Source organism: Thermobia domestica, chromosome 5 (genome assembly GCF_964235325.1).
Source record: "Thermobia domestica chromosome 5, izTheDome1.hap1.1, whole genome shotgun sequence".
Lineage (NCBI taxonomy): Eukaryota > Metazoa > Arthropoda > Insecta > Zygentoma > Lepismatidae > Thermobia > Thermobia domestica.
In genome coordinates, this window is record NC_137458.1 from 307,389,261 (window position 1) to 307,411,259 (window position 21,999).

At 37.0% G+C, this 21,999-nt stretch overlaps 2 protein-coding genes across 2 annotated transcripts in view; both read left to right on the top strand.

The window, feature by feature from the left end:
- LOC145686773 (uncharacterized) overlaps positions 1 to 21,999 on the top strand; it is a 453,410-nt gene that overhangs the window by 235,210 nt on the left and 196,201 nt on the right. The gene's annotated exons all lie outside the window — the stretch shown is intronic.
- Positions 1,298 to 2,612, top strand: LOC145684943 (anionic trypsin-like). Its single transcript, XM_081757296.1, has one exon. The coding sequence runs from the start codon at positions 1,648 to 1,650 to the stop codon at positions 2,551 to 2,553; it is 906 nt and encodes a 301-aa protein (XP_081613422.1). The 5' UTR covers positions 1,298 to 1,647; the 3' UTR covers positions 2,554 to 2,612.

Genomic DNA, 21,999 nt, shown 5'->3' on the forward strand with positions numbered 1-21,999 from the left:
GGGGTCCCTGGTTCGATTCCAGCTCGCGCCGTACGGACTTTGTGGTGGACAAACACCGTGCTCGTGGGTTTTCTCGGGGTTCTCCCGTTTCCTCCCACTTTCTTCATTCCACCATTTCACTCTTTCTCATTATCACCGTCTCCTTTAGCCTAACCGGCATAACTGTGGGACGTAAAACAAAGATTTCATTTTATTTTATTTTAATGAAAGAAGTTTAATGAAAACTTTAAAAAATAATCGTTAAATCACTTTCTGAATATTATTTTTAATCTTATTTCAAGTGAAGAAGAAAAATTTTAAAATATAATAAAAAAACTTTCCGCAGAAAGGGTTTGAACCCACGCCAACAACGATTTTCCTTACTGGTATGTTAGGCTAGCTCACTCGGCTACGAGGGCCTATAGCATGTCGGGTTTACTTTGTGCTATATGTAGGTAATGTGATGTCACCAACAGGCTTGTGATATAGACTTCATTTATTTTTTCTACATTGTTGCCAAGCGTTACCCGTTCACAATGCCTTATGGCTAGAGTTCAGTGTATTTCGAAAATACGCGTTCTGCAGAAGGCCTGTTAAAGTGAACCTGCATCGGAGAATGCAAAACCAGACCTCGAAAATGATTGCTGAAGGTACAGTATACATGAAGCTGCATCAGTGCCCGAAGGAGCAGGACGCTCATATTTTTAGGAATTATTCATTGAGTATGTACGACAGGGGCGTCATTTCAGACTTTGCTTGAGGGGGGCAAGAACACCACCGACATAACACTTTCACGTTTTGTATTAGTATATTAGTAGACAATACATTAAAGTATATGTATTCCTCAAACTCTTGGGGGGGGGGCAATTGCCCCCTCCTGCCCCCCTAAATGACGCCCCTGATGTACGAACTTACAAAGCGGGTAACAAAGCGACTTTTATTTACTAATCGACTAATACGAAAATAAAAAAAGAACGTACCTGTACTTTATATCTGCATGTATAGTGCCCTTGTACTTTATCTATGACTATGTGTGTGTGTGAAGGGGGGGGGGGTTAACGCATATCGCATGTCTTGTGCACATGGATACTTCTTACTATTGCACTACGTAGAAAATTTATGGCATTTCATGTAGAAGTTGTAATAGGACACAGAAGAAACGCAGATCAGGGGGTTGTCATGTATACTATTACCGTACAGAAAATGAAACCAGAAAGAAAGAAGTATGTTTTCTGTGAATTTCTGTGTGGATCCGTACAGTAAAACTGCACGACAACTTTACTTGAAACACGCCATTCGTCAATGTGGGCGGGCTATTTTGAAACAATTATCTAAATCAATTTTCATTATTAATTAATATTAGTGATAAAGTCGACTTTGTTTGATAGCTGCGACAACATATATATTAAACCACTTTTTTAAGAAGAATATAATGTCTTGGTCTATACCTTGTTTTTAGTGTACACTTTTGCTCTATTTTGTTAATGTTGGGAAGTTTTCTCTGAATGTGTTGAATTGAAATGTTTTATAAATAAGTTTCTTTTGTATCTTCATAATAACTCACATTTAATTCATAATACACGCCAAGTTCGTAATGATAGTTGTGGTTTGCTGATTTCCACAGTTCGTAATGATAGTTGTGGTTCTGTTTTTCCATAATATCATATAATGCCGAAAATGTTACAGTACTTCTTACTGTTATGGATATATTTTAAGGTTTGTTCTTGTGGTAGCGAGAATGCGAGAATGCTTGGTGGGGTTCCTGCAGACTTTAGAAAATATAAATATGTTGTACACATTAAAGTTTGGCTAAGTATTATAACTCGTAGACATTGTGCTGGATCGATTATAGCCAACAACTGGGTTCTTACTGCAGCCCACTGTTTGGTCGATAATTCTAAAAACATTGTCAGTGCTAATGATGTAGAAGTGGTGGCGGGTGTAAAAGAGTTCCTTTCGACGACAGAAGCACAGATTACACAAGTTAAAAATGTGTATGTTCATCCGGAGTATAATACTGTAAATCTGTTTAATGATATAGCTCTTCTTGAACTGAAATTTAAAAATTTCAAGAAATTGCGAATAGCTGCATTGCCTTGTAACGATTTTCGAGATGAGTTTCCACCGAATTATACTTGCAAAACAGTTGGTTGGGGTGTTATTAACAGGAAGTTTCAGCAAGCGAAAGTTCTTATGGAACTTGATTCACCTATCATCACCGGAGAACAATGTTCAAAATTGTACAGGTATCCAATTCTAGCTCATCGTACTGTGTGCACACTTCATAGTGAAGAAGAAAAAGGCCCTTGTGTTGGAGACTCCGGTGGGCCTTTATTTTGTGATTACAGGGTTGTAGGCGTTGTTTCGAAAGGCATTGGTTGTGCCCAGGTAAATTCTCCTAACGTGTATACCAGGGTAAAGGTGTTCGTTGATTGGATTCAGTCCATTATGAAATATGATAATATAACTTGTACACCATCAGTGGAAGAGGAAATGTCTGCTGCGTGCAAATCGAATATGCGCGAAGTAATATGCATAACTTGTATTGCGTTTAGTATATGTATATTCAATTGAATTGTAAACTGTTGTATTCTGTATGCTTTTTTCCTAGTCAGACGTTGTCTAATTATAAGGCAAACAAACAAAATTACGAATTTCGAAATACGTAACTAGTATAGTCTAAAATAATGTTTTCACTCTAATCAACGTGGCGTTTTAGGTTTTGCAGCTATAGCAACTTTGAATATGGTTTTATAAACAACGCTGCAACTTGGAAATTTCCTGGAAAGACAAGCATTAATATTTGAGCCCGTTAGAAAAATATGAAGTTGCCTCCCTTTAAAAATTATGAAGTTGAAAAAGTAGAAAAATTATTGTCATAAATGTAGTGTAGTGTTATAAACTTTTTACAGTTCGTTTGGGCTTGGTCACAGCCTTCTCATGATACATATATAGAAGGCCATGGCTTGGTCCATTCCATGATTCACTAGTTCACTTGAGTTGTTGGTATTTGACACATGACATTTAAGTATATTGTTTTTGGGACCATTATGGGCATTGTACTTAATGGGTTCAGTTCACATTTGTATTTTATCTATAATCTTTTTATTCTAATGTGATTAATCCATGCTTCATGTTTAATTCAGTATCGTCGAATTGGGAACCAATTTGCTTCAATACCAGGACAGTCGACAACGGATGCAATATATTCTACTTAGCATGATAATGGGAATGTACAGAAGTCCCTCCGCATAATTTTCATCGATCTAGAAAAAGCGTGTGATAGAGTGCCACAGGATCTTATTTGCTGGCACTGAAGAAGCAGATGTGTTCCGAACACATAGATCAGTATAGTTCAAGATACGGATGCTAGACGCAGGACATATGTAAGGAGCGCGTGTGGAATAATAGAAGAGTTCACAGTTAAAGTGGGATTTCATCAGGGGTCTTGTCTTAGCCCATACTTTTTTGCAATTGCGATGGATGAGACTACAAAGAATATCCAAGAGTTAGTGCCTCGGAATATGCAATTTGCGGATGATGTGCTAGTAAATGAGACCAAGGCAGCACTGCAAGGGAAATTAAATACCTGAAATTAACTCATGGTCTTCTAAGGCCTAAGGGGATTCGTTTGATATGCCTATACCTTTGAATAAGTGAACGAATTAACTTAAGAGGAGAGACGCTGGTAGTGGATAATGATATATTTGTCTTATTATGAAAATAGAAGTTTGGTACACACGTTTTGAAGTTTGGTCCTCCAAAAAATTATTTCAGTATTATCGCCTCCTCACCAACTCCCATTCTGTTTGTCAGAAAATGAAATAAAATCTTTCAGTTTAAGGTCTAACAGTTATGCCTTTTAGGGTAAGGAAGATGAATGACGAAAGAAGGCAGGTGGATGATGTTGTAAGAATCGATGCAGGAGGAAGTGGGAGTACCCTGAGAAAGTCCATACACACGATGTTGTCCACCACAAATTGTGTTGGCCATGTATCGAACAAGGGACCTCACGCGTCAGAGGTAAGCGCTCTGCCACTCGGACACCGTGCCCTCATCTTTCATCTTGATATAGCAGAATACAATTATCTATTATAGAAAGAAAATTATTAGGAATGGATTACAGTAGAAATAGTGTTGTTGTAACCAGGGCAATATTTAACAATTAGAATATGTCGGCGCAGTGACGACATAAACTCTAGAATTTATTGCGCAGGTTGTAATGGCAGGACGAACGTTTCGTTGGTTTCTTCTCATCAAATAGATTTTTTTTTGTATTTCAATAACCTTCGCAGTGTTGCCAGCAATACGAATTTATCCCAAAAATAATTATAGGCATATTTTTCATAACAAAGGTTGAATGCATTTGAGCTCAGATTCGTGTTATGTGTATGTTTTTCGTGACATCCTGTCGTTGGCTTTCACCTACAAAAGAGAATATAACCATTACAGTTCTTCTATAACCTTATCTATCGAAGGAAGGTTTTAGAAAAAACAAGTGTAATGTAATTTGTTTTTCACCCTTCTAACTAGCGAAAAGAAAACAAACAAGAAATGAAGAAAAAAGACATTCTTTGCCCCTCTTCACGGGTAAGAACACATTTTCACCCTTGAACCCAAGGACCCCAGCCCCGTCTCCTCCGTCCCTCTGAATTTGTAGTTTACAAGGCCGAAAAGGTCATTGTTGATTAGCTAAAACTAAACCTGTGACGCATTTCTTACACACAGGCTTTTTTACGCAGATCAAAGCAGCAATATACATGAGGACGTTCAGTTAGCAATCGTTTTACGACACAGCCATGTTTATCTTCTATTTTCAGTGATATCAAGCTGAAAAATAAGTAATCGTTGTGTTGCCAACCATTTGTTTTTTGCAGGGGCGTCATTTAGGGAGGGCAGGGAGGGGCAATTGCCCCCCTCTGAGTATGAGATTTATATAGATCTTATCAATAAAATGGTAGTAAATCTGTGAAAAATGCGAAATTTTACTTATATCATGGGATCTTGCCCCCTCCAAGCAAAACCTGAAATGACGCTCCTGGTTTTTTGTATGTTTTTTTCGTAACGATAAGTGGTTTTTCGCTACTTTGGCAGCACTGCTTTCCTCAGAGACCTCATATCTGTCTCGATGTTACGGAATATGAAAGCATGGCCCCTGGCAAATCCAACAAGGTATCAGCTATTAGGCTACCCTGCTACAGTATCTCGAGTTACACATAAGCATTAAATGCAACATAATTTATGTGCAAAAATAACCCTATTTACCCTATAATATCAGGGTTTTACGTATTTTTTTAGTACGTGATCGCTAGTAGTTTGCGATACTTGCAGGATATATTGGCAATAGTCCAACAAACATTTTCCAATATTTTTCTACAGCATGAAATCAGTGTTGCCAGCCATTTTTACAATGGTTTTTTGCGTAAAAATACGCGAATTTTCGCTACTTTTCCTATTTCCCAACACTGGTTACTTAAGGAACCTCATATGAGTCTTGATCGTTACGGAATATGAAATCATGGTCTCAGACGAATCAAACGACGTATAAAGTATTGTCCTACTACAATTATGAACCAAAATATACTTGAATAAGTAAAAATATTCAATTTTCGCCTAAAATACCCATTAATTCTAAGGCTTAATATTTTTGCCGCCTCGGACCATTAGAAAATAATGTCCACTCAGCGTCAAAGTTTGCCCCCACATTTCTGTAATTTTAACAACTAAAGTATTAAAAAGGAATTGATCTAAAAAAAAATGTCGCCCCGACGTATGTTGCCCGATTTATAAATACGGACTTGGTTGTAACCGAACTGTGTAATATCAATGTAGCAGGCACAGTGACGATGTGAGCTTTAGTTTCTTAGAGGCGCAAAGTAGGAGAAAAGTCATTTTTCGGGGGTGGCTATTTTTGCATACGAAAAATGACACTTTTATGATGTTTGACTTACAGTACAACGTATATTTAGTTGTTATTTTCATATTATATAAATTATTTCAAGTAAAAGCAACTAACAAATAAGATAATGTCTGCATATGGAATATTGGATTTCCGGTGGGAGAATATTTACATTAGAACCGATTACAGTGGTTCTAATTACACCTTAAATGGGCTGTTTGCATCTTATATAGTCTCGGTGCTGAGAAAGACGTTAAACTCGTATCTAACCAACCTAACTGAAGATACCTTAGTGAAACTAGACTCAATTGATTACATTATCCCCTATCAGGGTTCTAGAAAATGTTTCAAATAAAATGTACGTTTTTTCCCCCTACAACCCAAATCTGCAACTACTATATACTCTCATCCCTTGTTTTAATGGGTTTATTCCTTTTTTTTTTTTTTTTTTTTTACATGTCAAAAAAGGAAGCCTGAACGGTCACATGTTTCCGATAGTTTGTAAGTTACTGCGATGCCTAATATCTACTGCAAACGTCTGAAGTGACTAATATCTGCAATTACATTGCAAAAGAAAGTTGAATAATACACTACTGTGCACTTTAAGTGGAGCACAATATCCAACCTAGCCGTTTAAACTACTAAATACGCTGTATATAAGTACTTTATAACACAGTATATCAACATTTCTCGTTTAAAATCAAGACTTGTGGACTCAATTGGCTGCTCTAGATTTTGTGCGTCGCTTCCAAAATTCCTTAAATCGTGGGATGAGTTATCTATAATAATAATTATTTTTATATTCATTGACAATGCGAATTATTAGTGAAAAATAAAATAATAAAGTTATTACAGAACTGATAGACTTGACAACAGATCTCCCCTTTATTTCGTGCCTACTCGTCAATTTGAAAAGTAGGTAAGAGTTGAATTATCATTTAACACTGTATCTAGAATCCTAAATTATGGTGGAATCAACAATACACTCATGTATTTTGTTGATGTGCGTGCATATTTTGTTTCGGGCTCGATCCTAGACATCTGTATTAAGTTGGTCACAAGGAAGCAGGTGAGGTTATATTTACATCGAAGTTGAACCACCCGAGCGTGACGTAATGTCACGTCGTATTATTATTGGGGTCAAGGTGGAACAAAAGGAGCCCAGCGAGGCTTCTAATCCCCTTCGCTCGCTCAGCTATATTTCATGACGTAAGGAAATCACTAGTTTATCAATAAAGTTGTTTGTGGAAAATGTATGCATTATATGTTACGTACAAGCGAAAATTAGTATTATTTTCATCTTATTTTATTGAAAAAGGTATTATGAAAATTAAAAAAAAACTTTCCGTACGTCGGGTTTGAACCCACGCCAAAAGTGATTCTCATGAGTAGCTCGCTCGGTTACGAGCGCCGGCAACATCTGACGTTTGCTTTCTGCTATATGTATGCTATGTGGCGAGAAACGAGTAACTCCAAACAATCAGAACCGTATATTTAATACCTATAGCTATGGTCAAGCATGATTAAAATATATACGATGCATGTATGCACTACAAATTTCAATTTAGACAAATACAGATTTTCTGTCAATATTGCCTGTGAGCTAAGATACGTTACTTGTAAACCTTGTCATCAATCTTCCCTGTCACCGGAAATTTGGAATTTCGTTAATTATTCAGTTTTTAAGGTATATACGCTGAGTAACACGTAAAATAAGCCTATACGAACTTTGATTGGCTCAGCTCAATTAACCCACGTAGCATAGTTATTACAATGATAACTTCTTTATAATCCAAAGGAGCAACACAACGTCATGATAAGTAGTTATATGTTTTAACATGTTTACTCATAAAAAACATTTTCCCTAATTACACTTCATTACCTTGCGAGAATATTCCGAAAATAGATCAAAAGGAAGTTCTCTTCTCAATACCAGTTCAAATGTGTCACGCCATCGAAATCTCCACAAACGATTCCCTGAATCTGTACCAAATTTTATAATAGTTATTATTGATTTTAAACTGAATAATTAGAACTAGAAATATTACTCATTTCTTATTGTTATTTAAAAGAAAAAATTTTCACTTTTCTATTTTATCTATACAAGAAAGTAAATTGGCGGATAGAGAGAAGTCGACATTTACTTAAGTCATGGAAGTTCGCAACACTGCTGAAAATGGCGTACTTGTAGAAAATATTTAAAATGATTGTTGTTTTCCTTATCTTTTATAACATTACAACAAAAGCTTTTAGTAGTTGTAATTACAAGTTCTCGCAATTACAATATTTAAATAGTGTTGCAAAATTCATCAATGTTTATAATATATCCGGAAGGGTTTAAGATATCAAAGTGCTGTAAACGGCAAAGTGGTTTGTTTGACAATTGCAAGCGATACAAGTAACTAGATATCATATTATTCCAAGCATTTATTCGAAATAAACCCTTTAAAAAAAACTCAAATTTTCAATCCCTTTCAATTTCTTTCCTATTCATTCCTAAACAAGTCATACTATTACTATGGTGTCCAACGCTAAGGTGCTTTCGATGTACACTTATGTCCAAAATTATTGTCGCATGTCTATAAATACGTTGTTCTAGGAATATAATTTGATAACGAACTCGCCCGATATTTCTTATAATGTTAGTATGTGTATAATCGACAAAGACATGTATGTGGAAAATTTCATGTCAAAAGAGTAGTAAATAAGAACAATAAAACGAAAATAAAATGTTCTTGTCTATTTAGCAACATTTTACTTTACTCATTATAATTCTCGTATTTATAATTCTTTTCTTATGAAATTTACCACAAATATACACTTCCTGATTATATACGTACTATTAGTATTAAAAGTATCCTGCAAAATCATTATCAAATTATATTCTTACAATAAGACAGTTATAGATATGCGATATTAATTTTGGACATGAGTGTACATTATCCTGTTCATCTCCGTTGTGCTGTATGTAATAGAGGCTTCCAAACTTTGGATGTTTGTGATACTATAACATCCTTAGTTTGCAACACTAAATGATAAATGATGTGGTATTTCAAGTTTTCGTTTCACATGAAAATTTGAAATACGAGGGCTGTCTAAAAAGTATCCGACCTTTGACCAGAAAAATAGTTGCGAATTCCTGACAGATTTGGGACCCTAATCCCCTTCAAAGTAGGCCCCTTGTGCTTCCACACACTTAGCCCACCGATCCTTCCACTGCTTAAAACACCGCTGGAAGTCTTCTTTTGGAATGTTGTTCAGCTCCGTCGTCGTGTTCCGCATTATGTCTTCTCTACTCTCAAAACGGGATCCCTTCAGAGGCGTCTTCAATTTTGGAAACAACCAGAAGTCACAAGGAGCCAGGTCTGGAGAGTAGGGAGATTGGCGAACGGTTGTAATTCCATGTTTGGCTAAGAACGTATGGATCAATTGGGATGAATGTGCTGGGGCGTTGTCATGATGGACATGCCAGTTCTTCGCTGTTCACATGTCTGGTCTTTTGCGCCGGACTGCGTCACGGAGTCGTCTGCGAACATCTTGATAGTACTCCTTTGTCACTGTTTGTCCTTCCGGTGCGTACTCGTGATGCACAATTCCACGGGCATCGAAGAAAACAGTCAGCAACACCTTGATTTTGCTTCGCACCTGCCGCGCTTTCTTCGGCCTTGGAGAATCGGGATGCTTCCATTGAGACGATTGTTGTTTTGTTTCTGGGTCGTACCCGTACACCCATGACTCATCTTCAGTTATCACGGAATTCAGATACCCAGGATCAGTGTTGGTGGTGTCCAGAAGGTCCTGTGCAACGTCAAAACGGGTGTCTTTTTGTTCCTGAGACAACAACTTGGGTATAAATTTAGCAGCCACTCGTTTCATGTTCAAATCGTCACGCAAAATTGCATGTGCAGAATCTTTACTCACTCCAACATCTTCTGCAATCTCCCGCACTGTCAAACGGCGATCTGCCATCACCAAATTTCGCACCCGCTCAACAATAGCTGCATTGCGAGCAGTTTGGGGCCTGCCGCTACGCTGCTCACTCTCGACTGATGTGCGGCCATCTTTGAATCGGTTGAACCATTGTTTAATTTGTGTTACACCCATCGCATTTTCTCCAAACACCTGCTGAATCTTACGAATTGTTTGGCTTTGAGAATCACCCAGCCTTTGACAGAATTTGATGCAGTATCTTTGCTCAATTCGTTCAGTCATCTTGCGAGAAACACTAAATCCGACGAACACTACCAACAGCACCTCACTTCGCGACCACCAGCTCACGACTGGCACACGCGAACGCGATGAAAAAATTCAAGCATGCGCATTAAGGTTCCTCCTTCCACCGTGCACGGTGGCGCCGCCTGAGAATCACTACTTTGCGTGGAAAAAATTAAGGTCGGATACTTTTTAGACAGGCCTCGTATATTACAATCAGACATACAGCCATTTGAAAAACATAATTTATACTGGGTTGGCAACACTGTTAAATGTTTCTGGCACGTGAAAATGTCCCCTCCTTATTGTTTCGTACGAAGTTTCGTTTTTTCTCTGTTTTGGTTACTCCATTATTATGATTGGACCTTATAAATGATGAAACCTGCATATATTTTTAATTTATCGTTAAAAATTTTCGAATAAACTAAAACAGTAACACTTTTATTGAGGCTGCTAAAAATTCAAAATCAGAAAATCTAAAACGCTATTCACAAGTTATTATTTTATGCCAAAAAAACTCTTTACACGGTATAACAGTAAGAAAAGGGATTCCGTAAATAATGATGTTAAACTAACATCAAACCCAAAATAACTATTTATAGTTTTGATTTTATAAACTGAATTCTCTGAAGCACAAAATAAAGTGATTTGCAAACTAATAACAAAATGTAGGCAAGACATACGAAAACAAAAATGGTCAGTGGCGAAGCGTACTATGAGGCTCTGAGGCCTGGCCTACCTTGTTTTATACCGTATATTTTCTTTATCTTTGGTTTCTTATAAAATAAAGTGAATATCTCGGTTTCTCGGTAGCAAAATAGTAGGTTGGAAACACTGCGAGTCCCTTCTGTCTCAGCCTCACCAGTTCGCTAAGACAGGTTTACGGGCTATGCTTCTCAGAAAGCGAAGCTATTATTGCTGGGAATTGCACGCATTGTTAGGAAGGTGCGAAGGCTCGCCTCTGGGAGTTTATTTTAGCGTTGAATTCGTCTTTTTTTTAACGCTAATATGTAACAAAATATTTCCTTAACACAGGGGAAGAAGTTCCTGTGTAGAATTATATATTTCTATTAGTTCTCCTCATCCCCCATGCAAATTCCAGACAGAAGAAAGTATGAACTTCACATCAAGATATTTATAGTGGAGCTAAATAGGAATATTCCATTAATACATATTCCGTGTTTGCCTCATATAAATATTTGTTGAATAATATTTGGTCTAGGAATTAATTCGTGCGGGTGGACAAGAGATGGCGCAACGAACGGAGCGTCCCACAGTTCCGTGTATCCACACATGTGTTGCAAACCCCTGTCATCGCGTATCGTTCGTAGTATAGGGCAGTGGATTAAAGCGTCAACAACACCAGTTTGTAGTTAAGTGAACATGGCGCAATTTGTGCCTGATAAAGTGTTTTTGCGGGGTGTCCTGCTGCATTACTTTAACATGCAGAAAAGTGCGACTGAAAGTCATCGTATTTTGGTGGAAGTGTATGGTGACCATGCTCTAGCTGAGCGAACGTGTCAGAAGTGGTTTGCACGGTTTAGAAGTGGTGATTTCGGCTTGGCAGACCAAGAGCGAGCTGGACAGCCAAAAAAATTTCAAGACGAAGAATTGACATCATTGCTCGAGCAGGATTCGTGTCAAACGCAGGAACAACTTGCAGCAGCATTAGGCATTGATCAAACAACAGTCTCCAAACGCTTGAAAGCCATGGGAATGATTCAAAAATGTCACATTGGGTTCCACATGAATTGAAAGACAGAGACGTTGAAAGACGAAAAACCATTTGCGAATTGCTGCTTCAACGACAGAGCAGAAAGGGGTTTCTGCATCGAATTATTACGGGTGATGAGAAGTGGATCCATTAGTAGAACCCTAAACGAAAAAAGGCCTGGGTGAAACCAGGTGAACCAGGTCCATCACAACCAAAACGAGATATTCACTGTGCAAAGGTTATGCTGTGCATATGGTGGGATATGAAAGGTGTGGTGTACTATGACCTGCTGCAACCGGGCGAAACTATGAATGGAGAACGTTATCGACGACAATTAATGCGTTTGAAGCAAGCTCTGGCCAGAACACGACCAGAATGGGAGAACAGACATGATAAACTTATTGTTCAACATGATAACGCTCGCCCACATGTCGCAAAACCGGTCAAAACCTATTTAGAAAATGTCGGATGGGAAGTTTAACCCCACCCGCCGTATTCACCAGACGTTGCTCCTTCGGACTACTACTTGTTCGATTGCATGAACAACGATTTGATTGGACAGCGGTTTACTTCTTCAGAAGATATCGAAACATGGGTCTCTGACTGGATCGCTTCCAAGGATGAGGACTTCTTTCGCCACGGAATCCGTACATTGCCTGACAGATGGGCGAAAGTGGTGGCTAGCGATGGACAATATTTTTCTTAAGGTATTTATGTATTTTGTGTTTGTACTACAGCTTCAATGTGTGCGTACCAACCGCACGAATTAATTCCTAGACCAAATAATAATAATAATAATAATAATAATAATAATAATAATAATAATAATAATAATAATAATAATAATAATAATAATAGTAATATACTACTTTCCGTCTACTTTTGCTTATACAGTATATTCAGTCCTTCGTGTTAAATAACAACAAAAACTACTATGTATATATGCACGTAAAGTCAACTCTAAACAGTGTTAGAAATACAGCTAAGAAAGTATTTTAAAATAAATAGATTTGGTAGTTTTTTGTTTAACTCAATAAGAAAAATAGAATTCTGACTATGATTTTAAACATTTTATAACACATTAAATGTTATTTGTGTTCTTAGTTTGTTGGGCCTACTTGTGGGATTATGCTTCGCCACTGTAAATAGTTGTGCCTGTTTCTTTGTTTGTGGTAAGTTTTCTTTGCCTGTCTGGATTGAATTTAGGAAACCTGTTAAGCACATATATCAAGATGTGTACCGGTTCTTTCCAGGGAATCAAGACAGTACTTGGAATAGGCAGGTTACATAACTTAAATTTCCAAAGTAACAACTACAATATGCACAACAAAAGAGCACTAGGGATATTTGGATTGCACAATTACATTTACTGAGTAACAACTGCAAGTTTTCCTTGCCTGTTGAGATTGAATTTAGGAAACCCGTTAAACACACATATCAAGATGTGTACCTTCCCGGTTCTTACCAATAAACTTGCAGGTAACCAAGATGGCACTCGTGATATACAGGTTGCATACCTTATACTTGCAAGTAGAATCTGCAATGCCAGGTTGAAAATGACTCAAGAGAGCCGGTCCAGGGATTAAACATAAGACTCATAAGTACTGGGTGTTGTAAATGCACTTTCGTAGTTGTAGAATTAACTACAGGGAAAGAAAAGTGGTAATTGAACAAGATAGTCGTAAGATGTCATGAAAAAAAGCTAAAATTTCCGTTTTCCTTATCAAATACCCGACATTTTATGCAAACAAAGCTTCCGTCCCAAAACATCGGTTCTATTGCATCTCTACATGTATCATAATATGCATGTAGCGGTTTTTTCAGTCCAAAATTTACGGAACGGAGGAAAGTTAGCAAAACGGACGCATAATACATTCAAGTTAAAAAATCAAACTAGAATAGAAATTGTTGTAATGATGATTCTAGTTTCTACACATTCATAGTCAGACAGAGTAAAAGATACACAATAAACAATTTGAAATTTTGCGTGAACTTAAATTGGCAGTGAAAGATAAATAACTTAATCTGAAGTACAATCATTTGTAAAATCGTATCAGATCATAACAGTGAGAATGTCTTCAAAATTTCGCTTAGATTGCAAATTTGGTGAGAATTTCTTAATAGGTGTTGTCATAATTTGAAAATTACAAATCCCCGTCAAGCCTTTTGATCAAAAAGAAGAAGAAGAAGAAGAAGAAATATACATACTCATAAATTGTATACATGACTTCAAAAGGAATTCCCCTTATCTTCTTTGGCAAAATTTACCCGATTAATGTGTACTCCGGATAGTTAAGTTGATAAACTTGCGCAATGTTCTCTACTACTCTGGGCTAATGAGGTTGGGTGATTGTTATGAGCGTGAGGTTCAGTGAGTTTGATGTGAGATTGATGATGTGAGTCTGAGGACAAATGAGCGTGATATCCTACTGAGGTCGAATAAACATGATATAACACTGGTAATGTTAGCGTTATGTCGAAATGATGAGAATGAGGTCTAAGTTATGTTCTAATCTTGACGTTGAGAAAGCACGTAATGTGAAAATGATGCGAACTTGAGGTCGAGTGAACGTGATGTAGGATTAATAATATGAGCTTGAGGTTAAGTAAGGTTCGGTGAAACTGGTTATGACCTTGGATGCTGTTTCACGAGACGTACCTCTAACACACTGACTACCTTAACTACACTTTTGACAACTATCGGCGTATTTACGATTTGATCTCTGAAACTCGAGAGAAGTCTTCCATTTTGTACCAACACTGTTTGCTTAATTCAACATATCCCTCCGTCCTATCCATATGATCTATTACAGAGGATCACTTAACACCCGAAGTGGACTTCATAATCGTAAAAATATAGTCTTAATTTTATTTTAAATTCAAGTAAAGCTATACATACTACTGGACCTCAGCCACACCACATTCGCCTGTCGCGACTTACCTGCATCCACTCACGTCACCCGCCCTGGATGCTCGATGTGCTAACCATTTGGGCTACTCGTTGGCATTCGCTTACACAGGATCCCGCATTCCTCGGTTCACCATGAAATAAATCCTCATAAAGTTGGCATTAACGCTCTTAATTTTCTCTCCAGTTACCTCCCTTATAGGAGACAAAAAAAAAGTTAGGGGCTTAGAGCCTTGAGGACTACTTCACGAAATATGTTTTAAATGCTTGTTGAAAAAGTAGATTTGTATAAAATGGCGGGTTCCATCATTGACGAATTCGCCTGTTCTAAGTCGATTTGTTTTAACAGTATATGTAAAAAAAAATACACGGGGGTTAGAGGTGCAGGATATATACAAAAGATGTAGTAAAGTATAAAGGTTGTAAAAAAACTAAATAATGTTGTAAAATAAATAATGTTCTAAATCAAAAAATGGAAAAATTGTAAGAGCATGATACTCCAGTTGTGAAGAAACCCGGCGCCATCTTCAAACCCCTGCTTCTAATTTACCCAGTAACATGATGATTGTATTATGAACGCCCAGTCTAAGTAAAATACATTTTATTCTTTTTTTCCTACAGTTCGTCAAATTGAAATTGTACTACATGATTCTGTATATCTCGGATTTCTTTAAAGTAGTGTTTAACAATATTGCTACATAAGGTATTCAAAAGAAATTCCTTAAACTTACTTTGGATCATAACTTCTCACTTCGTTTGTTATCACAGGCTCGCGATGATATTGCACATGAAATAGGACATAAGAAAATGCATATATTTTAATCATGCTCCACCCTAGCCATAGGAACTAAATACACGATTCTGATTGGTTGGAGTTATATGTTTCTCGCCACGTAGCATAGATATAGCACAAAGCAAAGGCGAAATGCTGAAGACCTCCCTAGCTGAGCGTGCTAACAAGCGAGTTAGTAATAAAAATTGCTTTTGACGTAGGTTCAAACCCGGCCCTAGGAAAGTTTTTTTTAAATTTTCATAACACTTTTTTCAATCAAATAAGATGAAAATAAAACACGTTTTTCCTTGTACGTAATATGTAATGCATAAATTGTGCTTTTCTCCATCGTCTACGTAGATATTTCTGATAGCTCTTGTAAACAATGACATTATAAACCAACACGGGACTAACACGTGGGGCCCTAACAAAGCGAGGTGTTGTATGGATTATCGGGAGATAGAAAGGGGAAGTTGTCGGTGGTACCAGGAGGAGGAAAGACTTTGCACACACAACTTTAGTGATAAAAAATGATTTTCTTAAGTTACGAAACATAGCTGAGTGAGCGTCAGCGAGCGAAAGAAGTTAGAAGCCCCGTAGGGCTCATTTAGTTCCACTTTGATTCCCATGATAATATGTCATACTCATGTGGTAGAACTTCGATGTAAATTTAACTTCACCTGCTTCTTTATGACCATATTTAAACAGATGGCTATGGTAGCGCCTTAAAAACTATATGCAAGTCAAATGTAATGCTCTGAAGTTGTCTTGCCCTAAGATTTTGTGCTATCGGTGTATATTGCGTACATGTGTTGCATTAGAAGTATCGTTTTCATCAGCGTTTGTAGAATGATATTTTAATTGTTGAGCATTTCAAAAATCCTATGGTGTATACCTTTATGAATTTAATTCACTTCGCCCCTACATCTTCATATCGGCTGTTTGAACTCTGTAGCATCCTTCTAGTAGCCTTGAAGGGTATCAAAGACAAGAGACGGTGCTTGTATGTGCTTCACTGTGCATTCTGCAGTTGCGACTTCATGAACAAGATGTAAAACTTCTTTTGATGTCAGAAGATATTGGATTCCCCACTAATTGACCTTCAGAAGGTTAGGTTCTTTCCCTTACATATTAAGCTGGGGATAATGAAACAACTTGTCGAAGTGTTATACAAATTTCGCTTTATATTTAATGTGAACATTTATGTTGCACCGGCATCCCCTGTTAATAAGAAAAAAAAATACGTATTTCATTATATATAAATTGTTTGCTTATTATCACAATTATTCCCACTGCAACCTTCTGGATGCGCTCTCTCACCGTCTCGCCTTACTGTGACAAGCGGAACCTACGCATGCGCGTCACTCAGATGCACATTTTCTGTCTTTCCTCTTGTCGTATGCTATGTTCCTTGGGCTTCCAAGCCTTCTGCAATCATCGGGGTTTTCGTGTGCTTTCTGTTGAATGCGCACGCCCAACTACTTCCTTTCTTACTCTTCTCTTCCCTTGCAACTCTACATTTTGCTTTAGATATACGCTGGCATATTCAGGTATTTCCAACTCTATCTATTTTGAACTAAGCTATAGTTTCTGTACAGAACGTACGAGCGCTATCAAGGAGATAGAACAAAACAGAAAGGTCAATGTCTTTTTGAAGCATGTCCGTTATGTAGATAGTAGTATAAGAATAGTTATGCTTTAATCATAATTAAATGCATCGTAATTGTAATCGTAATTAGACAAACTATTAATCTTCATCATAAATACATAGTATGTCCAGAGGCGTTGCCAGAAACTCTTTGAGGGAGCTCTCACACAAATAAGCATAAACATAAAGCATTCTGTAGAATCACGATCATCGATCTGGTAGAGAGGGCGCGGTGTCTTAGTGGTAGAGCGTTCACCTCCCGTGCTTGGGGTCCCTGGTACGATCCCAGCTCGCGCCATGTGGACTTTGTGGTGGACAAACACCGTGCTCGTGGGTTTTCTCGGGGTTCTCCCGTTTCCTCCCACTTTCTTCATTCCACCATTTCATTCATTTTTCATCATCATCGTCTCCTTTAGTCTAACCGGCATTACCGTGGGACGTAAAACTAAAGATTTCATTTTTCATTTTCACCGATCTGGTAGGTCAAGAGAGCCAGCACTCCCCGCCTCTCGCAAAGATTGCTTGGGCCATTCAGTCACTGGCACGTATCCCGGAGAGATGAGGGGGCATGTCCCTCCAATTTTGGAACACGGGGGACTGTTTTCACCAATAATCCGATTTGAAATTGTGATGATATGTATCCGACTGCCACAAAGGAAAGTGAGATTAAATTGATGTACCTTGACTTGTTTCATTTTTTGAAAATTCGTATTCTTTAATATTTCATTGTCATTAATTATTGTTAGTCATTAGTTATTGTTAGTTATTTTCAACTATTTGTTTAATTCCTGTATTGTGATCATCATAATTTTGCTCAAATAAGAGTATTGTTGCGCCATACATAGTTTATTTTATTCCATACTTTTGGGAAAGTCATTATTTATATTATTACAAAACAAGTGTCCCAAAAATTTTATTGTGGATCATTGTGGATGCATAGGTAGAAACATATCAATTATACTTGTAAATATGCATGTATTGAGATTACAGAATGTGTTCACGGCACTGATTTGTAATACTGATATGCCTGTTATATAATATACAACAGGTTCACCTCAGAAATCAGATTCGTCTACCGTAATTTGTCTCATCTCCCCTACCCCCAAAATAAATCTCAGATATGCCCTCCTCCCTCAAATCTACCCTCCTTCCAATGTTGAAGACATCTCTGCTCTCCTGATCCTCCACAGTATTGTTTTTCAACTTCATAAATATTTAGAACATCGCTTTTAAAAATATATAGGAACGGTCTTACTCGTTCCCCGAATGTTGAAGACAGATTTGCTCCCCTGCCTTCAGTATCTGGATATCTGACAACGAAATACATACGCAGAAACAGGCCCCCAGAGTTGGTTTAAGTACTTTCTATTTGTATCTTCAAATGATATACGTATATACTCAGGCCCATATTCACGAATGGGGCCTGAGTTCCGGACCCAAGTTGACAAATTTATAGGAGCGACTTTTTCAGAACAAGATTGAAGTATGGTATGGGAAGAAAGAAACTAGCCAAGGGAAGTATGCTGGAAACAATGTTTATACAACAGTGGGGCCGAGTTTTCTCGTCACAACGGTAGTGGCAAGAAGAAGCTGAGACAATTGCTTATTAGCTTCTAACGTAATCCACGCACTTGCTTCTGTATGTCCCACTAGGCCACCAATTAAGGGGCCTCCCACTAAATTTTTCATAACCCTATACTTCCCCTCGGAATAGATATGTGTTGCTGATTGCAATAGTATTGTATTGCGCAAGTGACTAACTTTGGCATTCCCACTTCGGAATACCACGCTACGCTACTGGTCATCACTTATGCATAATTGATTCTTCGAACGGGGTTTCCTTTGATATCTTTTGACCCGACATTCGTATTTCTCTCCGTTACAAGGATATTGTATTCCTACATTTCGATTCCCATAGTGTCCCTACAGTGTAGGCATTGTTGCCTTTGTTCATTAACATTTGTTACTTCATGTTCCAAGTAACAACCCCTCCTACAATTTTTCAGTGTAAATTGTTCACTTTTCTCCATGTTTCATTCACTTTCTTTGTGCCCCCCCGGAGCTCCCAATCTTTCGCTATCATTTATGCATAATTGGATTCTTCGAATGGGGTTTCCTTTGATATCTTTTTACCCGGTGACATTTCAGACGCATCTAGCGTCCAAACGAACCCGCATTCACCCAATGTTCATATGACATTTTTTGGTTGTTTTTCCCTGTAGATTCATCTCCCGAATTTTACGTCATTGATACCTGACCACCCTGTATAAAGAACCGGTTGTTAAAAAATTAGAATAGCACCACTGGGTGCAACACATAATGTTTTTGAAATTATTTGTATTACTTGAAATAAGCATTATTAATAAAACAATTATAGTGTATTTGGATAAGTGAAATTTGCCAAAATGAGGTCATTCTAGTACCATCAATGGACTATCAGTAAGAGAATAGCCGTGTTCAGTTTGATTGAAGAAGTGTATAAGTTATTGTTTGGTATCCTAGATAAAGGAGATGTTTAATAATACAATAGTAAAATAAACATTAGGACCACAAAAGCTCGATTGCCAAAAACTGAGTAAAGAACAATTGGTTCCCGTAACCCTATCTTGTTTACCTTAAATATCGCTTACAAATGTTGCTCAAAATGATCAAGTTTTGAAACAAAAATAGTCTCAAAAAGGTGTTTATTTCTTTTATTTAAATTAAAATCAGAATATTATTGAATTGTCGAATTTCGAAACTAAATTAAGGATCCGAATATTTTTTTTCTATTAAAATGTATTTGAAAGAATTATCTGTAAGGTATGAGGCTATTTTAAAAGTAGTTTTAAATTCAAAATAAAGGAATTTTAACAACATATAACTAGCTTTAAAGGCCTATGGAAACAACTTAGGAATACTTAATTCCAGTACACTTAAAGCAGAATTGTTGCCAGTTGCCTCCAGGTATGATTATAGATGTTTGCTGTTAAAAATACAGCATCTGTAGATTATCTCATTGTACTGTGTACCTAAACTATCTTTGACTGCTTCGTTTATGAAATTTTTTGAGTTAACACGATTCTCTCTAAATACGACTCGCTCGGGAGAGTAATACTCCCGGAAGTACGTTTTTTCGCGCGCTACTCTAGCCAGCTGTTTTACGCGCTATACTAGCCAGTTGTTTTAAGTTGGTCACAAAATGTATATCACGGAGTACAAGGGAAACAAAACGAGCCCTATATCATGGAGTACAAGGGGAACAAAACGAGCTCTGTGGGGCTTCTAACCAGTTCCTGTTACTACTATTACTTATCTGCACAAAAGTAAGTAAATCACTTTTTTAACTATTATTTTCATATTATTTTAATTTTAAAAGTATTGTAAAAATGTAAAAAAAAAACTTTACTCCGGCCGGGTTTGAACTCACGCCAAAAGATGTTTTTATTAATCGCATATAGCGCCAGCCCAATTGGCCACGAAGACCGATAACAACAATTGTTTGATTTCTGCTATTTGAATGCAACGTGGCAAGAAATGGATAACACCAACCAATCAGAACTGCGTTTTTCGTTCCTACTTCCGGGAGCATTACTCTCCTGAGCTAGTCCTCTCTAAATTAAATAATGTTCAAACACATTTGTGTTAATCTACCTTCAAAGTAATACATGGTTTTGGATTCAGTTGAGGCAATATTCTGTTTAGCTAAATATACAATGTGTTTGTATACCTTATTATTTGTTTGACTGTAAATTGAACCTTTCGTTTATAGTCAACCGTTTATATCACATTGCGAAGCTAAATTACAAAAGAATTTGACAATTCACCAAGATGTAACACAATACGATTAAGCGATTTATGTAACTTCTAAAGCCGTAAAAGTAATCGTAATTCATACAGTTTACGAATATGTAATTTTAGTTAGTATAGTAATTTTGAAATTAGATATGGATTGTATAGTTAAGACTTAATTACTATATAACATATCATTTTTACTATGTGAGGAGTGTATAGTCCCGCTGAGTATTCAGCACATTCTTGTTGAATGTCCTGAATACTCAGCTCTCAGAAAACGTTTCAGATTGCCTTCTGCTCTTGCCCGTGCTTTGGGGGATTCAAGTGATATGGTTCGCCGGGTACTTGAGTTAGTTTATGCTTCTGGGGTTGCTCACGTTCTCTGAGCTGTTTTAGTGTGTTTCCACTGTTTTATTGCTGCTGCATTTTTAATTTCTGTTAGCTTTTATTGTGTTTCTATATATTGTTATTGTTATATATTTTAATTTATTTATTGTTTTATTTTCTATTTTTCTATTCTATTTATCTTTTATTTTCTCTTATTTAGCAGCAGTTTTGTTTTTCCTATTCTTTTAGCCTTTTTCTTCCCATCTTTTAATTCAGAGCAACCGTTTTCATCGTGACGGGGACATATAGCCTAGCTGCTGACGTCCCCATTACCCCCCCCCCCTAATCACTCACTTACTCACTCATTTTGACTATGTTACATTGCAGTGGGTATTCTGATAATTTTGTTTAGAATTATTGTTATTAAACTTGGTTAAACTAATGTTGATCTGCACCGATGATTTAATGTGCAAATAGATACGAAGTCGGAACACTTTATGGAGTTGACAAGTCTATACGAGTAAAAGCGGACTACAAAAATTATTAATTCTTTTACTGCAAATAAAAGAAAGAAATGTGGACATTTATTCATATAACCGATATGCATTATTTGTTGTACTTTTATTATGAATTCTCTATTAATATAAAATCTGAAGAAAATCAGTTGAATATTGAGTTATTATAATATGTTTGAAAGAAGAGAAGAACTCGTCATCGCTCGTCATGCTATTCCATTCAAACATTGTAAGTGGAGTTCAACAGTGGC